At 37.9% G+C, this 23,459-nt stretch overlaps 1 protein-coding gene across 16 annotated transcripts in view; it reads left to right on the top strand.

Annotated features, from left to right (window-relative positions):
* The window catches only part of ptprma (protein tyrosine phosphatase receptor type Ma), a 278,929-nt gene that overhangs the window by 107,908 nt on the left and 147,562 nt on the right, over positions 1–23,459 (top strand). For all 16 annotated transcript variants that reach the window (XM_049480692.1, XM_049480695.1, XM_049480693.1 and 13 more), the window contains exons 3-5: positions 3,530–3,804; positions 15,464–15,542; positions 22,850–22,971. In XM_049480692.1, coding sequence (XP_049336649.1) covers positions 3,530–3,804; positions 15,464–15,542; positions 22,850–22,971 — 476 coding nt within the window. The remainder of the gene's footprint in view (positions 1–3,529; positions 3,805–15,463; positions 15,543–22,849; positions 22,972–23,459) is intronic.

Below are 23,459 nucleotides of genomic sequence, written 5' to 3' on the forward strand. Positions count from 1 at the left end.
TGCTCTTCCTCACATTCTTTCTCCCTCTTTCCCTCTCACTCTGTTACTTTTGTCTTACTGTATCTTGGTCATCTGTCTTAGTTTGTCTCTCATTGACTATCTCTCTAGGCCCTCTCTCTCATGCTATCACTTTTTGCTCTCTTTTTCATTGTCTGTCTCTCTCTCTCACTCTCTATCTTTCATTTTCTTTTCCTGTTTACTCTCTTATTTCTTCTCTGTCATCTCTCTCTCTTTCACCTTCTATTTTTTCTTTCTTTCATTTTCTCACTTCCTCCACTGTCTCTCTCAATCTTTCTCACACATTTTTCTCCTTTCTTCTCATCTCATTGTCTCTACTCAGTCATCTCTTATTCTATATTTTGCTGTCCTTCCCTTCTCTGTATTGTTGTCTCTCTCTTTCTAATTTCACTGTGTTATTATTTCTCCATTTCTCTTTCTTTATCTCCCTTAATCACTTTTCTGATTACTCTTTGTCTTGTTTTTCTTGTATATATCATTCTATACTCTTACTTTCACTTTTGTTCTTTCTGTTATGTTCTTTGTCTTGCTTTCTAATTCCATTATTATCTCATTTCTTTTTTCTCTCATCTCTCTTACTCTTTTTCCCTTACTATTTTTCCTTTCAGTCTGTCACTTTTAGTCTCTTTCTTTTCTGTTATTTTATCTTTTTCCCTCTTACTCTTAATCTCACTCTTTTTTTTTGTTTTGTCTTCTTTATTTATGTTATTGGCTGCATGTTGGTAGATATCCGGGTCTATTGACTGTGTGTTCTGTATGTAGGTCAGTAATACAGATAGATGGTATAGCCACATTTTCTTTTGTGGTCACTAATTGTGAGGTGGATTTCACAAGTCAAAGTCACACACGCAGATGTCTTGGGCTGCTCTGAGGTGACAGTTATTGTATAATGCAATATCAGCATTTTTTGCGATGACTTCATTGTGACGCTAGATTTGGAGCACATATGGAGCACAGACTTTGTTGACACCCTCACGTCTTACAAGTCTGTAGTATTGGAAGCTACTGAGAGCATTAATGTCTTTGTAAAACTGATTTTTTTTTCAATATATACAGTTCATATTCTATTTGAATCGATATGAACTGCTACCAAGTGCAAAGTGTGTTTACTGGTATCAATAAGCATCAAATTTCAACTGTGTTTAAACAAACATGATCGAATTAGTTTATTATCACCTAATGCTCAACATTATGAAACTCAGATCAGGGGATCGGGAGCGAGAAAATAGGCTGATTGAGACATTCCTAAGCGTACCCAGTCTCAAAAAAACACATATGATTTGATAAAGATCCTTTATTAGGTCATACATAAAAAAAAACCTAATAATTATGAGTGAATTAGTGTTTGACCAACTTGGGCTTTTTTTTATGGCCAATGTCGATATTTAGACAGCAGTGGTGGCTGATGGCCGATATGTAATGCCGGTATTCACATTATTTTACAACTAATAACATAAAATAATAATATTATTAATAAACAAGACACAAACATACTGAACTTAAACATTTATTTAGCACAGTTTACTCTTCTTTACTCTTTTTCCAGTTCTCTTGAAATAATAAAAACAAATGCACACACAGAGAAAGGCGAAAAGAGAGAGGAGGCAATTCAGAATCTAAAAGCCACTAAAGTTTGTTTCCCAACTTGTTGGCAAATTAATTATGTTAATTATGTTAGCTTTTGGACTCCCAATCTAAGCAATGTAAGCTAACAAGTTAGCCTTAGCAAGCACGTCTGACTGGAGAAGCTGTTACTGGCTGCAAAGAGAAAATAATTCTTTTTTTCTGTTTTCTCTGATTAGACAGCATGTAGCTACAGTTGTACATCTTGTACTCCTGTACTTGTGCGTTCACTAATGTCTGCCTGTTAGATGGCAGGGGGACTCTAAGAGCCAGAATGATGGAGCTGCCCCCAGCATTGCCTGTGTGGTGTGCATTGTGTAAATATAAACCTCTTGCACTCATATATTGACACGATGCTGATTATCAAAAAAAATCAAAAATCGTCCCGATTAACCGGCCAGCCGATATATCGGTTGATCACTAGAGTGAATTTTCTTTTAATGGCAGGATATGTGCTTGTGTAAAGATCGCAGAGCAAAGCAAAGCAAGCCAGAACAACTGCCTCCCCTCAGAGCTCTTCATCCTGGTGCCATAACAAACATGCCAAACAGAGCCACTCATTCTATGCACTTAGAACGTGTGTGAGGAAATGACTGCTGATGAGTCCATCCATTCTTTATCTCTTCATTTCTCTCTCTCGCTCACTCTCTCTCTCTGCCTTTTAAAACTGTGTCAACACACAGACCTAGAGTCAATAGCTGGGCTTCCTAGACTATTAATGTTATGTAGAGGTTATTCATTAACTATTCCGAAGACACGCTTCCTTTTTGCTCTCAGGGTGTTGGCCAAGCACACTGTTCACACATTACAGAGCGCTTTAAAGCGTGTTGAGAGAACTCACTGTTCTCTTTGGCCATCGGGGCAGATAATTTGGCAACAATGAAAAGAAACAAAAATGTTAATGATTAAAATAAGCTTTTAAAACTGACTTTTTTTAAGAGTCAGTTGACTAGATGATGGTTGACTATTTTAATGGACGGATGAACCGTGAACCAGAATATCTGAAATGAGGCGAAGGGTGTTCCCAGACTAGCAGGTCAGAGGAAGTAGCATGTGTATCCGGAGACCTTGGTTTGTCTACACTGAGTTTTGAGCTGCACAGAACAATGTGTCCAGCGAGTGCTGCACTTTCCAGGACAAACAGATGGCGAGGTTATTCTGTGTTTACAATGGTCTATCTAACATGTGGACTAACATGCTGAATTGTATGGAACCATTTACTATATACAGTGTGTATGTAAGCTTAGGCTGTGTCCAAATATTTGTCAGCCCTGGCCTATTGAATGTTTTTTGTAAAATCAATATTATTGGCATATTAGTTTCACCTTTGCTGCAGTAACAGCCTTTGCTCTTGTGGGAAAGCTTTACATTAGTTGTTAGAACATTGCTGTAAGGATTTGAATTGGGATGCACTTTTCAATAAAAAAACGATTAGAGATCTACGATAGAAAAATAGTTATTGAACACTAAATATTTTCCCAACAGGCATACAAATAAAGGACAGTATTGTTTGGTATATTATTTTGGTATATTATTTTGCAGAACACTAAACAATTTTGCTGTTTTCATCCAAATAATTGTGGTTGGTGTTGCTGTGGTGCATCCCAACTAGCCACTGATTTTGAATGTTTTGCCGAAAAGCATTTAACACTCAAAAATACAGTTCCACTACTGAGGGGGACTTTATAACCCTTAAGCCAAAGATGGGCATTGGGAATGATTTGGCTGCTTCAAAACCTCTAACAGCTCCAAAATAAATTATATCTTCAGACATTTTGCAAGCTTTCTTGTGTGGACAATTTTTACACATAGACACCTCATTTTGACATCTATGGTCATACCGCATATCACTGTTTATGTACTAAAATCTGACCTTTCTTTTCTACAGGCTCGTCCTTTATGATGGTGAACACTTCTGGAAAGTTCCCTGGACAGAAAGCCCAACTGTTGGTCCCTCCCCTGAAGGAGAATGACACCCACTGTCTCACGTTCCAGTATTATGGAGCCAGTGGCGAGGGCTCCAGCCCCGGCCACCTTAACATCTACGTCAAAGAGAACAACAGCCCTGTGGGCTACCCAGTGTGGAACTCTTCGGGACCTGCCTTCCATACGTGGAGGCAAGTAGAGCTGGCGGTCAGCACCTTCTGGCCCAACTTTTATCAGGTAAGAACTTTCTCAGACATTAAAAAATACTGCGATTAGTTACGTTGCTATTATAAAATATGTTATTATATTGACATGCAAGAAGTCATAGTATAGTATAGTCATAGTATGACTTTTCATTACTTTTTTAATGTCATATGGAAGCTAAAGAACACTGCATTAACCTGTGAGATATGCATGTAGGGTCTCCTGCATTTAATGTGGATTTGATTTTTTCACACTTCAAAAATTCACATTAGGGGTGTGCCATATTGTATCATAGGCAATGACATCGCCAACATTTTTCAATATTGTGAACAATATTAAACCATGAAATTTTGTGCCATATCACCATCCCTAATTATCACATCAGGGTACTACTTTTTACATTATATATCTACAAGAGACAGAGATTATATCTGTCCAGTATCATTTATTTTACTTTAATCCTGGATATAAGGAGATATTTGGAGTGCATTAATAGTATCATGATATTCTGGATCATTGACTTCTGTTAGAAATCTGATAAAATTCTTGTGTTTTTTATATCTCAGTTAGGGGTGTGACATATCATATTGCATGCAATAATACAAATTTATTTTAATTTTGTTGCAGTAGTGTATCCTTGAAATATTTTTTTAGTTCAGGTTTTGTCATATCGTCAAGAGTATCATTATCGCACAAAAAAAATATTGTGATATTAATTTAGGGCCACATCGCCCACCTCTAATTCTCATTATCTTGCCATGAGCGCACTGGGTCAGTGTTCAACCTCACTTCAAAGCTGTCTCCAGATAACGCATCATGATCAGTTTACTACTGCTATCCCATGACTTTTGGGATGCCAGAATGTCCTGGCTTTTACTCTGATTTATCAGCTTATGACTAGAAAAATTAGCTTTTTGTTAAAGAAAGCCAATGAGTGTATTTACAATCATTACTCCCAAAGATATAAGATTTCTTTAGTAGAGGACCACCATTTATCTGAAAGGAAAAACAAAGGCACAATTCTGGTGAATCAGGTTGAGGTTATTTACTTTCCCGCAGCAGCAGGGGATCGTACACAGCATCGTACACAGCAGAGCATCTTACTGATTAATTCCCTTCACCTAAGCGTTTGTTCGCACTTGACACAGCACAAAAACACAACACAAAGCCGCCCAGGTAGGTTGATTTGACACCTGCCATGCTGGAGTAGCATTGCCTGTTGATTCAGGCAGGGAATCCGTCTTAATTGAGAGAGAAAGTCCCAATTACTTCTTGCTAAAATGGACCCCCAGTGGTCCTGCAGATGATTCTGGGCAGCTCCTCTAGGCTCAGCTGAATGGAAGTGGAATAGGAGGCAGCCTTTGCGGCTCAGCCGTCCAGCCAGAGCCCAGTGTGCATCTTTAATGGCTGAGAAGTCATTGTGTGAAGAACTGGCACCACAGGAGTGCTCTTTGTGACAGAAAAGATCATTCATGGGCTCAACTGGAGATGAACTTGTGAGCGGAAAATGAAAAAAAAGAGAGCAAAATCTGAGCAAAAATGGGAAGAAAAGTACTTCTGCTTCCTAGACCTGTTCAATCTCATACGTGTACAAACCCAAAATGCCTTAGTGATATGATTGGGGCTCTATCCATATAGATTTAAAGTGCAACCCATTCTTGATACTGCACTTTTTCTATTTATGTATGTATGCAGTGTATAAATTGAGAGTCTGAGAAGGTGTGCACATTTTTGTCCATAGGTGAAACACTTAAAAGCAAACCAATACTTATTGCACTGATAAAATATATTTTATATATTTTACCTAAATCTCTTTTTATACAAAGGCAAAAGACCAATCCAAAAAAAACTTGGTGGAGATCTTGGTTGATGGAAACTGATCAATAATCATAACAAAAAGACACCTTCTGACTAGACATGTCACAATAACTGTTTTTATGGAACAATATTAATTTTTTGAAAAGTGTTTAAAACTTCATGTTTACAAAATATAATTCAGCATGTATTGCTGAATAGCTCTAATGTTAAAATATCAAATTTACAATGCAAAGAAAATCATAAAAAGAAAGAAAACACTGAATGAGAAGAGGTGTGTTCAAACTTTTTCAGTGGTAGTGTGTGTGTAAGTTTTAGAGGAGATCCAATTATAAATAGACATACACATATACTAGTGCATTTAAAAAAAAAAAAATATATATATATATATATATATATATATATATATATATATATATATATATATATATATATATATACTGTATATATATATATATATATATATATATATATATATATCAGGGTTTCCCCCAGGATTTCCTTGAAGGTGCGGTGGCAGGACCCCCCGGTTGGGAACCGATAATTTATATCACGTTAATGATATCACGATATAACACAATTACACATGTTTCCAGTTATTTTCTTTATTTCCAACTGTCACTGAAAAATGCCCACTTAAAACAAAAAGTTGCAAAAAGTAGGTTTCTTTAAAATAAATCCTTATTGTTCTTTTTTCAGATACGGTAAACGTAAAAGTGTGCAACACAAAATGTTAAATTATACATAACAGAGGAGAAAGGGCACAACAGAATATATATGTATTATTTATTCGCTCTTATCTGTATTAGGTATTTTAAATGTGAGAATGAGTAAATAAAATAAAAAATATTATTGAATTTAATTAAAAATTGTGCTTATTAAAACAGACAAATAATATCTTTAATCTTTAATTTAATTACAATAAAATGTTTACTGGACCGTGAAAACAAATGCATCACAGAGCTGTTCTAGGGTGCCTCTATTCTAGGGCCCTACATCCTTGCTTTATGACAGCTCCAGAAACAGAAACATAGCGTGATTTTCACTCCACCAGGTGAGTGAGCCTGAGTGGACACCTGCGTAAGTTGAAGCTGTTTAATCACTGTTTAATTCATCTCTCTCTCGCGCGCGCGCATTATGTTTCAGTCTCTCTCTCTCTCTCTCTCTCTCTCTCTCTCTCTCTCTCTCTCTCTCTCGCATTATGTTTCAGTCTCTCTCTCTCGCTATTTACAGGCGCGCTCTCGCTCTCTCTCTCTCTCTCGCGTTATGTTTCAGTCTCTCTCTCTCGCTGTGTCCTATACTCACACTCTCTCTCTCGCGCGCGCGTTATGTTGGCACTGCATGACTAACTACCGATTTCCACCCCCGAAGGGGCAACGCTGATCAAACGCGGGAAAAACGCCGGGCTCCGAATTTTCACGAAGGGTGGCGGGGAAGAACGAAGGCGTGGCGGACCGCCGCACTGAAATGAACGTGGCGGAAACCCTGTATATATATATATATATATATATATATATACATATCAATATGCATATTGATATGTATTGTACAAATATACATATACATATACATATCAATGACAAGTTACTTTATTTCCGTCATTCTGTTCAAAATGTGAACCTCATATATCATATAAATGTATTACACACAGATTGATCTATTTTAAGATCATTTCATTGTATAAGACCAGTTGGTATTTCTGGCTGTTTGGGCAGTGAGCCAAGTCCTGCTGGAAAAGGAAATCCATATTTCCATAAAAGTTGTCAGCAGAGGGAAGCATGAAGCGCTTTAAAATTTTCTGGGAAAACACTGCACTTTTGAAAACACTTACACAGTGGACCAACACCAGCAGATGACATGACTCTCCAAACCATCACTGCTCATCAGTGAATTTTACATTTTCTTTGAAAATCAAGGGAGCAGAGTCTGGAGGAAGAGTGGAGAGACACACAATCGAAGATGCTTGAGGTCTAGTGTGATGGTTGCACAATCACAATTCTTAGTACAGTTGACATATCAGCTCAATACTCTCCTCTCCAAACCTCTCCTCCCTCAGAGCACATGGGAAAACAAAACAGCATGCCAGGTTAAAAGTAGTGTCTTCACTTAAATGCATGCATATAATAACAAATAATTCATTTATCATACAATAAGTCATAACATAATTATTGATACTGACCTGCTTGTGAAAAAAATAGCTACATGTATAGGCCTAGTTGCTCAGCCTGCATAAGGCCTTGTTGTGCTAGTTTGTGCTTAATCCCGCTGATTGGTACTTGTGGCTATATTTACAGATTGATTTGAGTTTAGTTTTTCTTTGATTACTAAGAAACTGTTGCTTACTGCTGAATGCTGAATCATGCATGTACATTTGGTGGAATAACCCTGGTTTATAATCACAGTTTTTATGCATCTTGGCATGTTTTCCTCCACCAGTCTTACACACTGCTTTTGGATAATTTTCAAGCAGTTCAGCTTGGTTCGATGGCTTGTGATCATCCATCTTTCTCTTGATTATATTCCAGAGGTTTTCAATTAGGTAAAATCAAGGAAAAACTTAATTATTAAGTGGTATCTTTTTTTTCCAGAGCTGTATATGTTTATTAAATTTTTGATGGTGCTGTGTTTGCCTAGCTTTTAGTCTTAGGTCTTTATTGAAGTTCCATCCCTCTCAGCTTCAGCAGTGCCGTATTTGCTATTTACTGCTTTATTATGTATCATGGTTTTGTTGAGCAAAGCAGAAGAGCGTTCATAAAGATGTTGGCTCAGTTTGTGAGTTAACCCTCCTCGCTGTAACAGTCAGGCAGAGTGGTTTGGCATGTTCGTCATGTGGCTACAGCTCTCCAGTGCAATGAGGAACGCTAAATGCATCCCGAGGTCCACAGAGAAATAACCACCATCTGCCGAGCATTTACAGCATGTGGCAGGAGACAGCTCTCCATCTCCACGTCTTCTTCCCCATGCCACGCCGATGCGTAATTGGTGAAGAATGCAGTTACGACTTGTTAATATCACAGTGATTAACAATAGAATCTGTAATCTGCGTCACTGTAGCTAATTAACAATGGAGAGGTAATTATGGGTTTCTGTAATTGCACAGTATCTTAAGTGTTTGTCAAAATGAAAGCACCTGGTACTCAGAAATTACTTTGTCTCTTATTTTGTAATTACGGGGTTTGTGTTTTTATCTTTTCTCATCTCCTGTTGCTCTTTTCTTCAGCCGCACAATGAGCCAACATCGCCGGCTCTAATTGCTCGTCCAGTCTGGACGCGTCTCAAAACTTTAAATTGATAATACCACGCAGTTTAAATATGTTAATTCTTTTGGCCTGGTTCCCCTTTGAACTTTGCTGACATTTTGTGGTGTTCAGCCCCCAGATACGTTATATTATTACCACCACTATTAATAGCACCTGGATCACAATTATAGGTGAGGGAGAACAGAACGTTTACTGGTGCATGAGCAGCAGCTAATGATGGAGTGTCATGTTGAGCACAGAATTGCAGACACGTGCAGATACTGATAAAAAATAAACAGATGTAAAACGTGGTTGATACAGAAAATAGGTAATCACCAGAAACCAGAGCAATGTAGACAAAACCATACCATAACCGAGAAACAGTCCAGAGTTCATACACAAGAAATCCAATGTCAGAGGCAATCCAAGAGGCAGTAGAGAAAACACAGTCTAGGTAATACACAGGTAATCCAAAATCAGAGGCAAAGGCAATAATCGGCGTCGAGAAAACAAAGGCAAGGTCATACACGAAAAATAGCTGAGACAAGAGATATAGAAGCACTTTGTAATGAGGAGAACCTACAATACGCGGCGTGGGTGTTTGTGTGGAGTGCTCTTTTATAGTGCCAGTAATCAGTATTCGGGACTTCCTGGAGGAAGCAGGTGAGGTGTCACGTGATCAGGTGAGTGCGTGATGTCAGCGGGTGGTGCATTCTGGGTAATGTAGTTGTTGACCTGAGAACCTCCGTTAGAGCTGGGTGTGGAAGGGACAGAGGAGCTTACAGCACCAGACGTGACATGGAGTGGGTGAGAGAAGAGAACTTATACCTCACAGAACAATTACACAGTTGTGTACATATCTTAAATGATGGACAAATCTGAAAAAAAAAACATACTATTTCCATGATGTGGTGTACACCCAACTCAGGAAAAGTGCAGCTTATATTCTCCACTAATGATTACTCCACCTCAACTTCACTTTACTTCAACTGCTCAAATCTTAAAGTGCTCTCCATTTTATGAGGAGTTGTGCTTAGACTTTGTCTTTTAAAAGTTGGAAGGCAATAACTAAACATTTATTAGTTTAATTTCTAAAAAGAATGTATGAAATGTATTCATTTTTCTGCATCAGGAAGAAAAAATAAAAACACAGTGTTTGAATAAACTTGCCCTGCAACGGTTAGTCTACGTAATCGACAACATTGACTATAAAAAAATGTTGGGGCAGATTTTCATTGTCAATGCATCATTAATGTGTGATGGAGTGTGAGAAAAAAATGCCGAGAGATGAAGACACACACACATAGTGAGAGAGAGTGACAAATCCTGAGCATCCTGATTGGCCTATCCTCATGCTTAGTTTGTCCAATGAGGTTTCAGTGTGGGTGGGACCTGCAGCGCGTGAGAGAGTGGAAGAGAGAGACGTGCCTACAGTTTAATATCTGTTCTGTGTCCATTATTCACAAATAGACACATTTTTAGGTCAAAAAGTAAAGTAAAGGTGAAAATATCAAAATATACTGCAAAAATGGTCTATGTGCCTAAATGTTCAGCTGTCCTCACCAGTAGGAAAGACAAAAGGACATGACAAAATATTTTGAGTTGTCACAAAAAAGGACATATTTTTGTCTCCCAAAAACAAAGATACAACAAGGATCTCAATGTAACATGGATGGAAAACTAGATGCTTACAGATGGGTTATTTTACAAACAGGCAATGAAACACAAAAGCATGAACAGTATCAAGTAAGTGAACCAGACATGATCATGAGGTGAAAACGAAACTAGAAATTCAGGCAGAGGTCAAAACTTGAGGGAGCTAACACTAGCAGGCTTACAAAGGAAGGGAGATCCAAAAGAGCAATTGAAAGAGCAAAAATATGGGTCGAAAACAGAATAATCAGAAAAAAATTAAACTATTAAAAACTATTCAGTATAGAGGAAGAGCACAGAAGCACAACACTTAAAACTCTTACTTTCGTAGCTTCACTTCTTTGCTTATTTATTTGCTTTGAATTTGTACCCTTTTGAAAGCAGAAAAATAAAATACAAAAACTATTAACCCTGAGTTAGAACATCATATATAGAGACTTTAAACTTTATAACAGCTGCGAAGGAATGTAGTATTTAGTGGGACCACCCTTTCTTCATATTACATGTTACCTTTTTCGTTTTTACTCATTTTTGCTTGCATTCAGTTTTCCTGTGGATATTAATAGGGAGTTTACTTCAAATATCAACCTTAAATCCAATTGTAGCCCCTGATTGGAATCTTTGCTGTAGCCTAAATGTACAGTAGCTTGTGTAAAGCCTGTGTCTTGCTGCACTGTACACCATATTCTTATTATATCATTTGTAGTATGTAAAGAAAGTCAAAACAATGGCATAGAAACCTCATTGCCTGCCAGTGTTTTTGAACGGTGAAAAGACAGAGCACTTACAGCAGCATAGGCTACTAGTACAAGTTGTTCCGACCCAGAAGCATAGTGTAAATCTGCCTTTAGAAGTCATCCCTTACATATTCAACAACACTGAGGTCAGGACTCTGAGGTAGACAGTTTATGGTTTAGGGAAATCCAGCAGCTTCAAATGTTTAATTTGATCGTTTCCTTTTCAAAGTAAAAGCCAGTTTAAAATTACAGAGATGGGAGTCCACACTGTGAGTTGTCACATTAATGGCTGGACAGAAACAATGTTTTTCCAGTTTTGAGTTTTATTTTGAGTTGAATGGTTTTGAGGAAAAATATTATAGAGGACATTGGGAGTATCTTGACTGATGCGCACTACTGTCTGTATATATAAAATGTTACTTAGAAAAAGAAAACCTTGTCTCAGCTCTTCTCTCAATATAATTGCTTAAACATATCATGCAGCTCTTGCTAAGTAGCCATAACAGCAGCAGTAATTGAGCGGCTATGAATCGAGCTAATGAAAACAGCCCAACAACGGAGAGCTTGTGGCTCAGCGGCCATATTCAGAAGTCTCTGGGGAGCAAAGCATTTTCACTGTACAGTATGGTGACAGACATCAACACTGCAGATTCAATCTCCCTCAGGCCCTCTGTGACATTTAACATGGCCAAGACTGGCTTTTCATTTCCTTTAAATTACCCCCTCATAAAGCTCTAATTAGTGGCCTGGCCACTCGCAATTGTTCCTCAAAAGGAAGCGGAATGAAAATCAATTTGAACCCATTTGAATGGCCTAATAAAGGCATCTCATTTGAATGGGCTCACAGTGTTATCTCGTACTAATGAGTCATTTGGAAGGGCTTTGTTCAGCCTGCATTGGAGTGACACACTTGAGGCCTACTAGGCAACAAAAACTGCGTTAGATGAAAATCGTCACCTGCTGGTGCATTCTTTGCCTGGTGGACTCCCTCCTGCTCTAGGAGTGAGTGAGGGACATTTAACGAATGGAAAAGCTTCTTTTTTTTCCTTTTGGGAAAAGCTAGCCAGCTCACCTAATGCTTCTTTAAACTGCTTTCTTCATGCATTATATCAAGGGCAAACACTGAATGGTTGTCAAACAATTTACCCCTGTAGTTGTAGTAAGAAAGGAAGAAGTGGAACAAGGGGGCATGTTTCATTGCACAACAGATTAGCCACATTCTTGAGCTGCTTATGGCTCATTCCTTATCTTTTTGCATTTTTTATGCATTTGAGGTAAGGTATAAGAGTAATATCGTCAGTATTCCAGAGATATGAAGTGATACGGTCTCAAGTGCAAAGCTTGCAGACACGGTGTGGATGAATGCATTTCAGTGTGTTGTGTTTACAGTCCGAACTGTGTTTGCTCAACGCGACAATCTCCAGACCCACATGGTTGCGTTATCTTATTTTTCTGTTCCACGTTCAGCAACCATTACAGTTTATCCAGCCTCTTACCGTTGCTCTCAGGGTTTCTGTCCTTGGTTGTATTTTGCTACCAAAGCATGATCCTATCAGGAAGCATGACCTTAAAAGCCAACGGACCTTCTCTTGACCTCCTTTTCTGTCTTTTCATGAGATTGGTGAGTATGCCTTCAGAGAGTAAGCTGCTTCCAAGAGTTAGTAAGGCAGATAGGAAAAATCACCAGGACCATTCCGTGAGTTGTATTGGCTCTGGTGTAAATCTAGGCCCAAATGATTTGCCCACATTCTGCCCCCGCTGCATGTGACAATACCCCTGTTGTTGAGTATAATATGAAAATCGACTTGTGTTGCTTTTCCAATTCTCAGAAAATCCAAGCATAATATCCTCCTAAGACCAAAACTATTGCATGACATGCATTTTTTATTTATCTTTGCTATTTGGGCTAATTGGCACCTGATTAGTGTAAAAACAAAGAATGATCTTTCTTCATGGTGGAGTTTTTTAAGAAAAATTATGTCCACATTTTTGGGTTGTTGTGCTCCATGAGGGCATGCTGTCCTTATGGAGCACAATTTAGTGTTGTGATCTAGTCAACCCAAAATATGATGTCCACACATGTGGATGCAAGGTCCTAGGAGGATATGACGTATTCTATCACAATTGGCCTAAGCTGTATGTGCCAACGCCCCGGTCAACAAGTATAATATGACAATTGGCCCAAACCACATGAGTCAACACCCCTTCGACGAGTATAATATGATAACTGTCCAAGCCACATGTGCCTGAAGGCAAGCAAAAATGGGAATTGGTGCTCACTACTTGTGCCAGCACCCTGGTTGCCAAGTATAATATGGTAATCTAACTGCTCTGGTTGTGCCAACACCCCACCTACAGAGTATAATATGGATTTTGACCTGAGCCACATGTGCCAACTCTCTGATTGCCAAGTGTAAACCACAATCGTCCCAATTCTGAAGTTTCATAGCTAAGATTTAGCTTATGCTCCCACATATCAGCCGAGTTCTGGACAATTCTAGACAAAGAGTGAGAGGTTGGGGAAGAAGAAGAAAACTAAGTAAAGCATAAAGGTGTACTGCTGTCTGCCTGATGTAAACCATGTTGCTGGCCGGCTGCCAGCAGTGCGAGACTGCAGGAAAGGCTCCCCGTGAGCTTTCACCAGTTGGTTCCTGTGTGATAGGGCCGCGGAATGCACACCTCCCTCCCTTTCCCTTCACTTTTGTCTTTCTCTCAGTGCCCATGTGGTCTGCCATGGTGGTCCATAAGTGTGAAATCACGTATGTGGAAAGACAGGCTGATGTACCACTCACAAGCGCTAGAACTAGTGACCAAAACAACAGTGCAAACAGCTCGTAGTGGAAACCTGACTCCACCCTCTCTGAAAGCCGCTGGGAAATATCTTTCCTCACAACAGCAAAATGTGTCATTGCCCACATGGGAAACACAAGTGCAGAGATTTTTTTTTTCTTTCCAGAAAAATAAACAGTTGCAGACTGTTCATTTCCATTGAGTTCTAAACGGTTTAGAGGAGGATATTAAAGTGAATACTAGTTTGTTGTTATATTGTGATAAAAGAATTGATAGAGAAGTCATGTCCAAACAAACTCAACCTAAAATAGCCCACATTTTGTCATACTTTAGTTTTTAAGCTTAAACAGCAAATAATAGGGACATAGAAAACAGCTGGACAATATGTGAAGGAATATGAAGAAACCACTATAGCACCTTTTTTAATCATTTTTACAAAAAGAAAGATTTTTAGTTGTAACATTCCAGTATCCAAATAAGTCAATTTATATTGATCCATTTATCATGGAATTTTCACCGTGGAAAGTACGACCGCAAGATAGAAACCATGCCTACTAGTAAAAACTGCAAATATGCAGTTTACAAGGATTGGCATTACAGCGTTTTAACACGATCTCATATTGAAATGAACAAGTAGTTCAATTGTTTCAATTTCCTGCCCACTGGTGGCACTGTTAATCAATATACACACACACAGTTACACAACCTGCCATGCCTCAATCTGTTGTGTGCTCAAAGAAGAATTGATAAAACATCGCTGGAAGATAGCTAGGCTGCACTTCTCCAATAGCTGTGTCATAGAAGGCTGCTACAAAGTAAAGGACCATTTATATACAGCAGAAAAGTGCAGATGACATTTTGAGGACACAACTGAAATTTCTTTTTGTACAACATGTTATGTAAAATGTTTTTATAATTATTTAGAATTCATTTCCATAAAGAAATGGAAAAGCACATGATTTTCTTACCACAATTTCAAGAGATTGGACCTTTCTGGTGACATCATATGGAAGCTGTTTCTGTTCCAGACTATTAGGACTGGTATATATATTTTCAGTAGCTTCCTCTATTGTAATCTGAGTGGTACACTGTAAAATGCAGCCTGGCTCTCTCTGTATTTGAGTGTAGATCAGTTGAGAATGAGTTCCATACACGCACTATTTCTTCTGTTTGTTGAAAGTATGGAAAGTGCGGGTACCTCACACACTCACGTTTTCCCCTGAGAATATAGAAACACCGGCACCAGCAGGGCCCCTTAAACTTAACCAGCTGATCCCTCTAAGATGCTTTCAGCGACAGTTACTTACAAATGGAGAAGAGCCTCTCACTGGGGTTCAGGACCTGAACCTCTCAATCATTCCCACGGCACTATTTTAAACTCTGCTTCTCTCTACATCGTATCAAACGTGTTTTGATTTAATATTAGTATTTCTAAGTTGTCTCTTTGTCTCTCTGTAGCTCATCTTTGAAGCTGTGACCTCAGGACAGCCAGGGCTGCTGGCCATCAAGGACATCTCACTCCAGGGACATCAGTGCAGTAAGTTATCCATCTCTCTATCCGTCTCTCTTTCTCTTTTCTTTCTTTATTCCTCATTCATTCAGCCTCTCGCTGCAAAGCACCATCTTCATATGCTGCATATGCAACATGTAGAGAGCTAGGTCCAAAAAACATTTTTATTTTAGTTTAAGGTTAATTAGGAGCAAAGTTGTGTGGTCATCACACCACTGATATGATAATATGATAATAGATGTTGAGAACCACCAACCTGTGTGCATTCAAAACATGAATGATAATTATACATTTCCAAGCCTTTTCAAAAGCTTGTTTCAGTATTGTTACAATATATGTACAGTATATAAAAGTGTCACTATTTACCCATTGACACAGATATGCAAATTCACACACACAGACACACACCTTGTCTTTTTACTGTTGAGAAGTAATGCCAATAGAATAGGACTTTATGCCTTTAGCAGATTAATATGCAAATATTGGTACCACTGGTACTCAGTCAGAGCTTCATTTGCTTCCTGCAGACACATCTATGTTTTTTGTGTTTTAGAACACAGTGGGTGAATTTCTAGACAAAGATCAAGCTTAGTTGTACACTATATTGTCCAGTTAATGTAAAATCTCTAGGCTTTATCCTTGTCTGGGAAACTGCCCCATATGACCTACCATATTTTACAGACAATAAGGTGCACCTTATTATAAGGCGCATTTTAAGTGACAACAGTAAGGAACAAGGGTGTTGCCATGTTTCCCTTCTAATAGGGAAGCGCTTAAGCAAAACAAAACTGTACTCCTTAAAAACAACAAACAAACATTATATTTCAAAGTCAGCTGAGCACTGGATTGTAATCTACACAGATTTCTCTCTTGAAAACTGTTTGTTTGGGTGAGTAGAGCGCTTCCGTTTATCTACAGAGCTTAGATTTCCAGTATTTTAGCACAGTTAGCAGCAGTGGTAGGTTCGGTTAGCAGCGCTTAGCACTAATAAAAGCCGCCGACAGAGCCTCACTGATGAACCAGTAACCAGTGTTCCAGTAACCCAGGGTGCTATCAGCTAGTGGTTCGTCCCATGTAGCTTGTTTAAACATGTTAAATGCAAAGACTACAATCTGATATATTCACCTCTGAGCGGTGAAAGAACTAGCACTGCGTTTAACGGCTAATGCTAATACTACTACAGAAACTTCTTTATAGTGCTGTACTTCAGTGGAGTGGCTAACTAAGCTGACTGGAAAAATGTATACATAAGGTGCACTGACGATTTTTGGGAAAATGAAATGATTTAAGTGCGCCTTATAGTGTGAAAAATATGGTACTTTATTCTGTTTTAAGCAACACAAAATTCTCCACTTGTTAAGAAACCATTTGCTGGTTGACCCTAAGAGCACAAATAACCATCCATTGTAATGATTTTCTTTACTTTGTTTATGTAGTTTTTCCAAAAGACTTTTGCAGTAAATATATTAATATTAAGACTTTATCATCAACATTAGTCCAGCATATCCTATTGTAAACTAAAGAAGCACACGTCAGGTATTTTACATACCTTGGTTGATCGATTGAATCTGAGGAAAGTGATCAAACAAGTTCATTTCATTTTATTAAAGTATTTCTTTAAGGCTGTTAGAATGGCTTTTACAGTATATTTAGATTTGTGGTCTTTTTTGTCACAGTAGTATATTTCATTATATGGTATTTGTCACAATAAAACTTTTCGAAGTGGTTGCTTTGAAAAAAAAAATAGTGTTCTTAACTTTTAATGTAAGTTAATGCGGTGCTAATCTGTTGGTTCACTCAATGTGGAATATGCACACAAGGTAAAAGGGTATTTTATTTTGTAGTGACAATCCAAACAAAAAACAAAACAAAAAAAAGCACATTTGACTTGCTGCAGATGGTGTATAATTAGTTCTGTTACGAACATCAAAAGTCCACTGTTCCACCTTAAAGAGACCGTTTTGCCTGTTTACTCTGAGTCTGGATTTAAAAACATGGAGCTCGATAACTTGCCTGCAAAGCCGATTGTTTGGCCGTTTCTCCTCAGTTCTCCTTCCCTCCGTCACTCCTCACCTTCTCTCTTTCACCTGCTAATCCACTTCTCTCTCTGAGCTTTTGACTCCTCACCCCTCCATCCTTTTCCGCCTCTCCTAGGCTGTCCTGATCCCTCTTATATTCCGTCCTCCATTCCGTAATTCCTCCAGCTTTCTCCCTTCTCTCATATCTCACCCTCTGCTCTATCCTTCACTCTCCTTTTATCCATTTCTTCAGCTCCCTTTCTCTCTTTTTGTACCCTTTTTAGTTCTTTACAAGATTTTCATGATGCTTTTTTTCTGAACATCTGCACCTCTTTTTTTAAGGTGTAAACTGTAATATATTTTTTTCCATCACCTCAGAAATTCATAGTAGCACTTTCATTTTGAAGCCCATATGCTCAACGCTAATAAGGTGCTAATAGGAGAGTATGTGTTAACAGGCTAATATGTTATCACTTATCAGCAGGAGTTACAGTATATGGATACGGTATATGAGTACCACTGTGTGCAGTCACACATTCCTAATATATGGCCACCTGAAATAAACTGTAACCAGATGCTCAAGCCCTTTGTACATAAGGACACATGCGTGAATGATGCCTTCTTATGCTGACTTGTGACAAGTTTATCGTATCTCATGGCTTTTGCCATATTTATTGGAACCTAAAGAACACTGCGTTGTCCTGCATGTGGCTGTGAACATAATGTTTTTTTAATGTTTTAATGTTTAATGTTTTTAATGTTTTTCAGTCTTACTCACCAGATAACACCTCACAAAGTATACAGATTTGCTTAACATAGAGAAGTGAGTTAAATGTGCTTAATTTAGATGAGCAAACTGGTTCCACATAAAAAAGACATCTCTGCAGTTTTGTGGCCGGTGAGGCCAGTTCCTTCTTTTTTTATGACAAATTAGGTAGAGTTCTTAAATTGTCTGATGTACAGAATTTGCATTTGGTGTCTGTTCACTGGAGCTTTTTATATGCAGTCTAAAGAGATAACGATGATGATGCTAGTAAAGAGCTAGAAGTTTTCTATCAGATAGAGAAATAAAAGTTTTATACTTTATTTATTGTTGAGTGCATTGTTGAACTTAGCAACCCTAAACACCTGGAAGACAATGAAGAGACATTTTCACATAAGAACTCTGGAAAATGCCAGATAATCATTTCCAAATAGTAGACAGAGCTTTCCTGTTCCCACATGATTTTCTGTGTCAGAGTCGTTTTCGCTTCAGGAAATGTTATAGTTGTAGTCTATTTCAGTATGATATAAACAGCACTTAATACTGTACTGGGGGCTGGCAGGATGAATGTAAAAAAATGTAAAAAAAAAAAAAGACTAACAAAATCAAGAATATTTGCAAGGTAGTAAACATCATAACTGCAATATCTGACGTCTATGTAAAACGTACAACAAGCACATCAACTGTCAAACATGGTGGAGGGAGTGTTATTGCATGTGACTTCATGTCTGTCAATAGAACTGGGTCCCTTGTGTTGATGTGACTGCTGATAGAATTGACAGGATGAATTCTGAATCTTATAGACTTGTACTTTCTGCTCAGATTCAGTGAAAAGCTGGAAACTCAATAGCATGGCATTTTAATGTATGGATGGAAAAAAAAACCTCAAACTATTTCACTAAAAAGACACCTAGGAAGCTTTTAAGGTAAAGAAATTGACTATTTCTACATAGCGGAGCCAGTCAACTGACCTCAACCCAGTTGACCTTGCTTTTCACTTACTGGTAGACAAACTGTAGACAGAATGACCCACAAGCAAGCAAGCAGCTATAGGTTGTTTCAATAAAGACCTGCCAAAGCATCTCGAGAGAGAAATCTCAGCATTTAATGTCCATGGGTTCTAGAGTGGTACCATGCATTTAATACATCTCCATGAGTTTAAAAATCCAGAATAAGGTTTTTGCAGAGTATGAGGAGTAAACTGAACAAATGTAAGTGCATCTAGTGTCCATTAGCAAATGGTGAAGTTACACAGTTCACATGAAACCAGGTGTGGATAAGGGCAAGCAGCGGTGCAGTGGTTTGTTCTGAAGACCGCTTTAATTGCCTACCACAGAATCATGCTGCGTGCCATGTACACGACTCAGATGTGGGAATCAAGGTCACGGCAGCTTGCTTCATCTGGAGACAGGGGAGCTAATTAAAAAAACTCCTTCCTATAATTTGATAAGCATGGACTTTCATCCTCATCAGCCATCCCACCTTCCATTATATATTCACATTGACCCAGATTTCTGCTTCACTTTGTTGTCAGTTCTGCTGCCAGACATATAATAACATAATAACAAAGGTACAAGCTGCTTTTATCAAGGATATGAGAGGCATTGTTTATGCAGTGCTAATGGCAAGGCCTTAGGAAAAGGGGGAAAACATGGTTTAAAAGTTAAATTTTGCACATTGGGGCATGGCCAGTACATTTCATGGATGATAAAAAGTTCCATGAATATGTGGGTAGTGGAAGAAATACAGGTAAACAATATCTTTTCTAATTTTGGAGGATTTTAAATGAAGTATACAGAACTGACAATTGTCTATCCCCTATTAAAATGTGTTAGTTAATGCCCTACCAATAACCCTACTGCAAAATCTGCAGGAATATTTAAGCTGTAAGTAAAAAGTATAAGTATTATTGCAGAGCAGGACACCATTAGGAACCTCTACAACTTTATGCCGAGACCTCTGGCATGTTGTGTTACATCTGCTTTACATTGTTTCTGTATGTATAGCTTAATAAATGTCAAAATTTTCTTGGTAACCTTTATCTTCCTCTTTTTTTTTTGCTTTTTTTATGTGGAGTGTAATTCCGGTGGGGGTGGGGTTTAGGGGTGGGGTTTAAAACTGCACTATATTGGAAAAAAAGGCCAGGTCAGGTCAGTGAGTCAACATTGTATTAATGTACTGAAAATGAATTATTTTAGCACTGTTTGCCAATTATGTATACTGTGTTTCATATATAGAGCTCTGGAAAAGAATTAAGAGACCACTTTAGTTTCTAAATCAGTTTCTCTGATTTTGCTATTTATAGGTATATGCTTGAGTAAAATTAACATTTTAGTTTTATTCTATAAACTACAGACAACATTTCTCCCAAATTCCAAATACAAATGTTGTCATTTAGAGCTTTTATTTGCAGAAAATGAGTAATGGCTGAAATAACAAGAAAGGTGCAGATCTTTCAGACCTCAAATAATGCAAAAAAGAACAAAAAAGTTAATATTAAGTTTTAAGAGTTCAAAAGAAATCAATAATAACCCTGGTTTTTAATCACAGTTTTCATGCATCTTGGCATGTTCTCCTCCACCAGTCTTACACTATGCTTTTAGATAACTTTATGCCACTCCTGGTGCAAACTATCTAAAAGCAGTTCAGTTTGGTTTAATGGTTGTGATCATTCATCTTCCTCTTGATTATATTCCAGAGGTTTCCAATTTGGTAAAATAAAAAAAAAACCTCATTTATTTTTAGAGCTGTATGTACAGTATAAAGGGAAATGAAAACAGCGCTAGGTTGTGGGTTTAAATCACATTGGATTTAGGAGATCACTACTGCAGCTAATTGCCCTTTTAACAACAGAAGAAATGTGTGAATTTATCATATGGAAAAATGTAGTCTAATTCACTGTTATTAATAGTGTATTATTCTTATCAGTTGAGTATTACTACATATCCCACTCTCCCCGTTCTCTCTGTTATAACTGCGTCTAAAACTTTCATCAGTGCCCTTGAACTGGGGAAAGCTGTGGTTGACTGGTTGCACTTGCTGGCTGTGCTGTACACCAGTGCTTTCTCTCTTGTCCTCTAACCTTTACTATAATATCTTAATGGAAAGCTGTGATGCAGCTGACCTAGAAGACCCAAAAGGGTCCATTTTATGATTAAATCCCCACAGATTCCTCTCTGTGGGTGGTGAAAGACAGGGGGAATATCAGCTGTTGAGACTTTTGATATGACCAGTTCTAGCAGAGCTAGCAGAGACTATAAAAGGAGATAAGCAGGCCAGTAACAGCATCAGTTACACACTATTATTTTTTGCTGTACAAATCCATCACATCATCAATCTTTGGTTACATTTATATATAACATTTTGTGTATTGTTCTTTCTTGTTATATTGCATTCATTGCGTACATAACATTTCGATACAGCTATCGATACAATATGTTTGATTCGATACCAATACCCAAACAATATTTTTTTTCGATACCTTTTTTTTAATTTGTGACCAAAAAATACCAAAAACTATAATTATTCGTACACAACCTAATTATTTAACAGCTGACATGAGTGATCTCATTCTCATACTTTCATCATGAGATGGATCTTGCTGAAACAAACAATGAGCATGTTTAAGGCACTTTATTAAGAACAAAAATCATTGCTTGTGCTTAAACTACAAATATATTTCCTACGTATATTGCTTTATACATTTCTGTTTTAGGAGTTCTTAAAAACATATCAGCATTACATCGACAAAATAAAATTTGATATATTATATTATATATTAGTGGTGTGAATCACGTAAAAATGAATTGTAATCATGATTCTTTTTGTTATGCTGTTTCCTGTGTTATTGTGAGGGGACCGTAATAATTATTGTAGTGTGGTTTAGGTCAGGTAGACTAGAGCTTTTTTTTACTGTATTGTAATATCTCAGGAGAGAGGGGGTGGGGAGACCCGAACGAGCGAGAGCCTGAGATTAGCACAGCAACGGTGTATCGACAATTAAAATGATCACCAATTTGAATGATCACTGCTAACATGCTAACCACATTTCTGCACACACGCTCGGTTTCTGTGCATCAAGGCACCAAATTTTTTTGATGTTTCGGTACTCGATAGTACCAAGACATTTCAGTCGATGCCTTTTTGCTATTGAATTTCCATATCCAGCCCTAGTAATAAGGTTCTCAAGTTATATTTTAGCATCTGTCAATACAAATCGTTTACATCTGGTCACTTATTGCTTCTTGAGTGTCAGGATTATTTCTAAGACCAAGCCAGTGTAAACACTCTTAAGATGAATATAAAGCAGAAACAAATGCAGTCTGTTAAATCACTTCAACAATTCTGCTTTGTTCAACACTTTTTCTTTACTGCAATAATCTATATCAGTTTGTTGTTCATAGTTTTGAGGTCCATAGAGTTGATGTGAAACTTTTAACTAGTACTGTGTGTAAAAAGACAACATTTACAATCATTTTAAGTTATAAAATAGATAATAACTGTATACTGGATTAGTGAAATAAGATCACATTTTTCCTTCTTCTTCATTGCAGTGAGCACTCCACACTTCATGCACATCAAAGGTGTGGAGGTCAACGCCAAGCAAACGGCCACTTTCCACTGCACCATTAACGGCCAGCCCAAGGACCACACCAACTACAAACTCTGGCTGCAGGTAAAACATCTCTCCTGTTGTTTCATGTCTTATAAAACATTATAAAATGTTTTCGATTCTAAAGCTATTAGTTATTGTGTTGACCATGTTTACGGGAAGAAGGCCCTTGATTGGGTATTATTAATTAATGTCTAATAGGGCTTTGTTAACGGCAGTGATGAAACACAGTCATTTGGGGAGATGGCTTTTGTGACAGTAATGAAGAAATATTCCTGAGGAACAAATGTCCCATCTGTCCACAGCACATGTGGATGTATGCGTACAAGGGCACACGTTCGCGTGTGTATTTGTGTGCGCGTGTGTGTGTGTGTCTGCTGACAGCTGTAGGGAATCAATGGCGAGCAAGTGTGTGCCCAGAGTAGAATAAACAGCTCTCTCTCTCGCTGACAGAATCCACCATTTCACTTCATAAACAGAGCAAGAGATGACACAACAGAGCATGAGCGCACTCAGACAGAGCAAATATACACACACACACTCACGCACAC

Source organism: Astyanax mexicanus, chromosome 6 (genome assembly GCF_023375975.1).
Source record: "Astyanax mexicanus isolate ESR-SI-001 chromosome 6, AstMex3_surface, whole genome shotgun sequence".
Classification (NCBI taxonomy): domain Eukaryota; kingdom Metazoa; phylum Chordata; class Actinopteri; order Characiformes; family Acestrorhamphidae; genus Astyanax; species Astyanax mexicanus.